Genomic DNA, 8806 nt, shown 5'->3' with positions numbered 1-8806 from the left:
TTTTCTGTGTGCAGAAAAACATCTGATTGATTTGGATAAAATTTGCACTATAAAAAAGTGGAATTAAGGTGCACTTTTATTTTTTGCTCCACTTTTAAGACTGACATTGATAGCAAATGGGATTAATTTTTTGATTGTTACACAATTATTACCTTAGGTCGTTGATATTTTGACAACATGTTATTAGTACTTTAAATGTATATTAATGATTTAAGTTTTGAACTTATAACTTCAAAACTTTGAAAATTAAAATTGTATCATCCTTCATAATTAAATGATTGACTTGTTGGTTCACTCATGTATTAGTGTAACTCGAATATCATGTTGATTTCTCATATACTTAACTAATAGTAATTACTTATCTTAAATTGTCACTTTTTTTTTTGATTTCAATTTTTTTTTTCATCATAATAACTATTAATTGGATGATCATCTGAATACAACTCCAAGTGCACACTAGTTTTGCACTTATAACATGGATATATATGTGAAGAATCCTTGTGATGATAATAGTACATTAGCAGCTAATGATTTATATATGTTATTGTGAATGGGGTCTAAGGATGAAAACTATAGTTTGTTATTCACTTATTTTAATTTCTGGTGTCAATATTTTGCTAAAAGTAGATTTCTATTATAATATCATCAAATTGTCACAATGAAAAGTGAAATTAAATAGACAAATGGTGAAACACCAGAAACTTATATTTGGAGTAGCTGCTAATGTTGTGTCAGTTCTTATTCCACTAACAAAGCGAGTCACAAGGATAAGAGATAATAATTTAAGGAAAAAAATAAAATTATTTTATATTTAATTGATTTTTTTTAATTTTTGTATAAACGATATTGCAATTGTATGGAACAATTTCAAATATATATAATAAACTAATTAGTCTACAATAAATATAATCATGTTTTATTTACATAAAAAATAGCCAAAATCATATAAAATAGACTGTGATTATACAATATAGCTTGCCAAAAGTCATAGAAAGTATACATTAACTATACAATATAGATTACTTATACATGAGTTATACACTGAATATACATTAAGATAAACTCAAAAACTGAATATAACTTGACTATACAACAAATGACCATTTTTTGGTAATTACTTTTGTCGAATGACCATGTGGCGTAAAATTACACCTAGGGGCCATTCGGCCAAAGTAATTACCAAAAAAATGGTCATTCGTTGTATATACATGTACGGTCAGTGTATATTTCATGTATAGTTAATGTATATTCAGTTTTTGAGTGTATCACAAAGTATATTAAGTGTATAGTTCATGTATAAATAATCTATATTGTATAGTTAGTGTATACTTTCTATGACTTTTGACAAACTATATTGTATAGTCATTGTATATTTTCTATTATTTTGGCTATTTTTTATGTAAATAAAATATGTCTATATTTATTGTAAATTAATTAATTTATTATATATATATATATATATATTTCAATATGAGATATTAATTTTGAAATTACTTGTACCAGAATTGTGATACTATTATATTTTATTAATAATTCGTCATAAATAAAAATAAAATAAAGAACCCTTATTAGTAGTTGCTACTAGTATAAAAGTGGGAATACAAAAAATCATTACATTAACTTAACCCTTGCTATACAAAACTAGAAAACGAACAAGGGAATGAGAACGGCGATGGCGTTGAACAACGGCTTGCGTTCGTGTGCTTCCATTTTCTCCAAAACTGGTCAGAGTTTTATCTTTTCAAATTTAGATCTAAAACTTTTTTTTTTAATCCTATTATCATAGTTTTATTTGTTTTTTTAAAACTGATTTATCATTATTGGAATGAAATGAGCCCAGGTAGTTTAGGATTGATGCATAGCTGATCGATATTGTTTTTTTATTTTGTTGATTGATTGTGATTGCTGTATGTGAAAGCTGAAAATATCACCAAGAAAGTCAATTTAGATTTAAAATTCCGCTGCTGATTTAGGGATCGATTATTCAGATCTACCCTTTTTCTGGGTCTGCGCAATTGACATTTTTTTGTGGATCTGTTTGATTGATTTGAAGTCCCGCCTCTCAATACAGACAGCATATGGTATTAAGAACATAATATGTATACATTTGCACTTGAGTTGAGGGTCTTTCGGAAGCAGCCTCTCTATCTCCACAAGAGGTAGTGGTAAGGTCTTTGTACACTCTATCCTCTCCAGATCACTAGTGGGATTTCACTGGGTAGGGTATGTTGTATGTTGTGTATGTATACATTTGTTCAGCATGATGAATAGAATATTCATTTGGTATGCATATCAATCTGATAATAGGATTTTGTTTTATTTTTTAACAAAAATAATATGATTTAGAGCAATGTTCTTAGGAACGCCTTCCCCTCCTTGTCCCTTCTTTGTTCATGTCTATCGGTTAGTTATTGTTGTTGCACTTACATAAAGTCGTGTCTTTCATGAGTCTTTTTTAGTTTGGTTAGAAGTGTTAGATTTTGGAGTGCTTCTAGTCTGAAATAGAATCTCAATTTTGTAATTAAGGACAAAAGATTGCATATAGTGATGAAATGGTCCTGTATACGGCGGGTCAGATAGTTGATTGATTGATTGATATTGGGAGGCAGGGTAGGCTGGGATTTTCATCCCTCAACCCGTCCTTTAACAAAATGAGACTCTATTTATGATTTGATAGTAATTCTGTGCTTCTGGGCTTGTTGCGCATAGAGAGATGATACTTTACCTATAATGCTGTCTGTTCCTCCTGTATGATGCAAGATTGCTGGTTACACAGTGCTGCAATGAGCCCTGTTCTCTTCAAAGTGATATGTTGGACTAAAATATGAGTAGAAGCATCTCAAGGTCATGACTTCTATAATAGAACCAAATAAAAATTCAAGTGGGCTATCTTTACACTATATATCTGAGCATGAGGTCATATCTATCCATGTCATATGCACGGTGGCTAACTGTTGATGTGTTGATAACTCAGCTATTTATGTGATTGTCCTCTGTAAACTTCCGTAGAATTTGGTGACAAGTAACTTCAAGGGTATTAAACAAGGTGCTCCATGTGCTTTCTTACTCTTAATAGTTCTATTTTTCGGCTCATTGGCTGCTATACAGCACATAGGCACCTTAGTAGAAGAAGCTCTCTTTTAATCTCCTGTTTTAAATTTCATGCCTAATGCAAGTGAATTTTATTCTCTTTTTTCCCTGTAACAACCGCGACTTCCAACTTATCCAAAATATCTACTTCTGATAGCTCTGAAGTCTCTAACTCTGGTCTCTTTGAGGTGATTTTATGTTCTTTCTTGGCAAGGACAGAAATATGAGTATTATCATTGACATTCCAAGTTGAGCCCTGGTACATCTACCTATTGTTGTTTTCAGCTAGAATGCAACTACCTTCAAGATAAGGGGTTTGACGTAATTTTGTTCAATAGTAGTCCCTCAAGCTGGCTATGGATATTAGAACTTGGTATATATCTTGTTAGACCATATGGACTTTATGGTGTCTTGTTTGGCCCATGCGAATACCTTTTCATTTATTTGCTTCTAAAATTTTTAAAGGAGGTTCATCAATATTTTTGCATTTATCTGACCCTTGGGGTTTTGTTTAGCGCTTTGAAAATATAACACGTGATGTTTGAGTTGGACGCACGTCACCAGTTCGACCCTTCTGCTAGCAAGAGGTATTTGAGCGAGAGCAGTGTAGATGACTGAGCCTATACTCCTCCAAGTTCAAACATGTGAGCCAGTTGGAGTTGGTCCAGCAAACCCACAGACCGTTTGCCAATTATCAGAAAAGAAAAGAAAAAAAATGCATTAATCTGATGCAAACTTAAAAAAAAAAAAAAGCAAAATTCTCCACATCCAGTGCAGCAAAATCTCAAGTACTCTTTTGGTGTTTGGACCTGCACCTCCTGAGATATGCTTGGCATTATCAAGTTGTTTCATCTCTTAAGAACTTTCAAGAAGATATTTTTACTTAATAGGTTTACTCATCCTGATGACTATTATTAACCATTAACCACAATACTAACCTAGGCCCTGCATTGTGAACCTTGATTAATGAAATAGTCAAAATGGTTTGGTTGATCTTCTAAGCATTGTTCTTTTTGTGAAACATGTGATTATTAAAAAAGAATAAGAATGATACTGCTATCTGTTGGAGATGCATTAAGGGAATATCTTTAGGTCTATGCTAAAAATTTATATATGCCTAAAGTCTATGAATACTGATGTTAAACAGGGAGAACAATGGATATCAGCTTTTAACAACTCAATTATAAACTCTAAAACTAATTAGTTAACCTTCTAATAATTTGAAGAACTCTCCCCCCTCCTTCATCAGACGAGCATACTTCCATCAGTTTGACAATCTTGTCATTGGAACAGTATGTCAATTGAAAGGTTGCTTTTCTATGGCCTGCCTGAATGACTTCGAATTATTTATTATGTCAACTCTTTCTTTATGCACACTTGGAACATTCTTTAATGCTTGTTTTAGTTAATTATTCATGTTTAGAAACTTCTATTTCTCTCATATTTCATTTCTAATTGTCTTTTCATTTCACGGTTTCTTTATGACGAGTTCATTTCAATCAAAACTTGGATGCCGTTGTTCATACTTTTTATAAGTCTGACCTTGCTGATAATTGAAATTTATTGTTTGGTCAGTGAAGAGAGAGTTCCACTCAACAGGCATCAAGAGAATGGGAGGTCATGGACATGACGAACCTTTTTACCTTCATGCAAAACACATGTACAACTTGGACAGGATGTCAAACCAGAAGTTGAAGATGACACTTGGTGTCTGGTCTGCAGTCGCCATTGGTGTTATAGTCCCAGTTTATGCTGTTGTCTTCCAGCAAAAGAAAACTGCTTCGGGCTAGATCATCATGATAGTGCGTCTCCACCACAATAATGCTGCCCTTGGAGCTTCAATGTCTGAAGATGAACCTGTTGAATTAGAGCGCATTAAATAGCTTTCAGTTTTGACTTAGCTTTACCCTAGTGGTTGCTTTTCTTGTTTCTGTTTTGGGACAACATTTGTATGCTTGGTTCATTAATAATATTTTCTGAATTTGCTGAAATACCATATTGGTTGAATCTGTTGTGTCTGGTTTAATATCCACTTTGTGATTTTCTTTATCTGTTACTCCAACCAAATCAAAGAGTGTGTTCTGTCTTTTGGGGTAAAATCTCTAGGATATGCCTGATATATCCCAGCCCACAAAAATTGGCGGAGTATTAGTATTTCGGCCAACTAAAATAAAAGGAAAGTTTTACAAATATTGCATAAATAATTCTTTCTAAATTCATAATCCACAGTTTTTTTTTTCTTTTTTTAAAAAAAGAGTATAAAATCAATTGGAAGTTTCCATATCTTTAACTCTGATCACTATCATAAGAATTGCATGAGTTCATGTCTTTAGTATTTCGATAAATAAAAATTAAAGATGCATTTATGTGGAATTTTCAAATTTAACTTGGATCTATTCAGTTTTCTAAATTATAAATTATATATAAGGACATCATGAACTTTCTGATCTACTGTATTAATTATTAAGGCATGCAATGGAAATATTCTTCCTATCTATTTGAAATGATGCAATAAGATCGTATTTGCAGACTAACAAAAATGGAAAATTACTGAAGTTAAAAAAAAAAACGTAAAAAAGAAGGACTACCCTGTCTTCTCAAGAATTGGATTTTCTATAAAATATATTTAATTGAACGGAATATAATTAATTTGTGGGACATTATAAGGAAAGATGCTCCGGTAGAAATTCCATTCCAAAATATATTTTGAGGAAAAAAATTCGAAGTGCTTGTTTGGTTTCTGGACAAAGTTACCACAGAAAATTGGCAAACTAACACCAAGTTTAAGGTATAAAGTTATTCTGAGGTTAATTATGCATTTAATTGAATAAAGAATATATTTTTGATTATGACTTTTAATCATAGAATATCCCACCTTATCCTATAAACCAAACAATCCTTTCGTAAGAATTATCTTCAAAATCATGGTGAGAGTGAAGATTGAAGAACCAAAAGAATTGAGTAAGTCCTATCTTCAATCGTTTTGTTATGCGGAACTTGAGTTGACTTTTCGAAAACAACTTTTTTATTTTTACAAGATAGAAATAAGATTAGTATATCTATCTTCTCCAAATTTTACTTATAAAAATACTCAAGATAGGTTATTATTGTTGTTGTTGAGTAAGATAAGGCAGACAACAACAAAAATAAAGAGATTCCCACCTTCTTTTTGGCCTTGATGCTACTTGTGGTGCAAGTGGAAGATAGATTCAATAATTGAATTTTAATTATTTTTTTCTGATTTTGAGGGAATCAATTTAGCTAAAGACCTCTTATTCTTGCTATAAATATTTAAAAGATGACAACCTCAACCTATTTATTTTTATTTTTTTAAAAAAAGCATATTAGACAATTATTAAAACCAGGACAGCATGTATCCAATGCTTGTTTGATAACTAAGCACCAAAATAAATAAAAAAGGAAATCAAGAGAAATCTTTTGCTCTTGTTCTTTTATATTCCTTTGAATATTTCAAATTATGTGAAATAATTGTAAAGACTTTCATTGAAATTTTGGTTTATAATACTCCACTCCCTAGTGATTTGCCACATAACACAAAAGGGCAATGATGGTGGGAGGCAGAAATCCATTGAGAACAAGAGGAAAAGGTAGTTCAAGAATAGCTTATCCTAAAATTTAAATTGGATCATTTTTATTTTTGTAACTTGGATAATTAGTTCATGAAAAATATATTATAAGATCAATGATGTTTTATATAGTTTAAGGAATATTCTACGTCTATCCTCTTTTGCAAAACTAAAAAGAAGAAGAAAAGGAAAACATTATATATTAGAAACATCTACTCTATTATAAGTTGTTTGAGAGAAAATGACAAAAATGGGTATTTATTTTTGGTCGTAGGTTCAAAATAATCTTTTAAGTATTAATTGAATAGTTCTGATATTTTTGTTACCCCTCTCTAGGAGTTTCTATCTTTTTGATTTCATGAGACTCGAATGTACAACCTTAGGATTGGAAGTAAGGTGTGCTTACCATCCGAGTAACCCCTTTTGTCTAGTTTTGATCTTTTAGATTTGTCAATAGTAAGCATTTTAATTTTGATATCCGACAAATATTTAATTATCAAACTCCAATATTAATTTTAATCGAATTTGTGAAAAACAAATTAACCAAGAACATCATAAACTTTTGTAAAATTTCAGAAACCGCAACCAAAAAAACTCCACCGGACCAAAAAAAAAAAAAGGGAGGGCAGAGAGGGGGAGGGGGGGAGATAGCACTTTTAGACCCTGGATTAGTGCTCTATTTCAATTTTACTCCCTGTTATTGGCCTAAGCACATTTAACTTTAATTAAACAAAACGTGAAATTTAATTCCTTGAAGTTAACTTAGTTTTAAAAGCTTAGGTGCATTCAGCTCTTAGCATATTCCTCCAACAAAATAGAATCTTTCCAATTCCTAGTGTCACCAATGACCAATGTCACAAGTCATTTGTCTTGCACTTAAATCCAAAAAAAATTCTATTAATGATATTGACACATTCAACTTAATAGTGTCACTAAACATTGGCCTTTGATTGCACTCAACATATCATTTGTCTTGCATTTCACATCCTAAAACAAATATATTGTGTCCTAGTGGTATTGTTTGGCTCCTCTTAATTTAATTAACATGATAATGACAATTCAAGTGCTAACATGACAATTCTTTTCAATCCAATATTATAAATAGTAACTTAGGAAAGAATTGTGAACCAATCAAATTAAAAGAAGAGCTACGACATACTATTTGAATGCAGACATCTTTAGAAGACAGTCAACTAGTTGATAGTCCCTACTGTCCAAAATAAAAATTAATCAATATATTTTTGAACCATAAATAAAATGTGTGAGAAATTCATTTATTTCGGATAAAAAGGAGTAATAAAAATAAATCAATTTTTCTCTCTCTCAATTATGTACAGCTTTGGAAGGCAAGGAAAGAAGGACCTTTTGGAGAAGATTTGACTCCACCAATTATCATGAACATTTTAGAGTTACATTATTATATTAGGTGTTTTGTTTTGTTATTGTCCAAAATGAATTCAATCACCCGTTAATTATTTCAGTCCAATCCAAAGCCAGTATGTATCATCCTTCTGTGAATCATATTCGTACCCTCACCAGTAAAAATTAGATATATTGCCAATTGAACTAATAAAATCTCATCATACAAAAGATTTTTTGAGCAATTCTTTTTTCTCTCGACAAGGTAAGCACGTGAACACCAGTTCACTGTCCAGGATTTAAAGTAAGGTGTGTCAACGGTTGCAGTCAAAAAAATAAAATTATGGAGCTAGCAGGGCTAGAACACATGACCTCAAGAAACTTTTGCAATACCTTAATTACTGTACTCAATGTCGAAGTCAGAATTTTCAGCACTCGTATATATATTTACTAAATCAATTTTTTTTCTATATATACAATGTAATTTTTCGACGAAGAAATGTGGCTTGATGGGTAGCTCAGCCCTTGCCTGTGAATGGTGAAAAATCTGAGGTAAAAGAAGCGTAGCATTTGATAATTATAAGTTAGAGATTCATATGGATAAAAATTTAGTCGCATTAGATGTTTATACGGACAAAATATGTGTCTTTAATTTCATAATACATTTAACATTTATTTTCGTTTTATGCTAAGATTAAATTATTTAATTGGGTGAAAATATTAGTGCAATAATGTGCAAAATGCAACTATGCATTAGACTGCAACTCCAA

At 31.2% G+C, this 8806-nt stretch overlaps 1 protein-coding gene across 1 annotated transcript; it reads left to right on the top strand.

Annotated features, from left to right (window-relative positions):
* Positions 1 to 1607: 1607 nt before the first annotated feature.
* On the top strand, positions 1608 to 5081 carry LOC129900922 (uncharacterized). The gene is made up of 2 exons (XM_055976004.1): positions 1608 to 1724; positions 4666 to 5081. The coding sequence occupies exons 1-2, from the start codon at positions 1661 to 1663 to the stop codon at positions 4878 to 4880; spliced, it is 279 nt and encodes a 92-aa protein (XP_055831979.1). The 5' UTR covers positions 1608 to 1660; the 3' UTR covers positions 4881 to 5081.
* Positions 5082 to 8806: the final 3725 nt, after the last annotated feature.

This window comes from Solanum dulcamara, chromosome 8, assembly GCF_947179165.1.
Source record: "Solanum dulcamara chromosome 8, daSolDulc1.2, whole genome shotgun sequence".
NCBI lineage: Eukaryota > Viridiplantae > Streptophyta > Magnoliopsida > Solanales > Solanaceae > Solanum > Solanum dulcamara.
The sequence above is the reverse complement of the archived record's forward strand: the minus strand, read 5'-3'. Positions and strand labels throughout refer to the sequence as shown.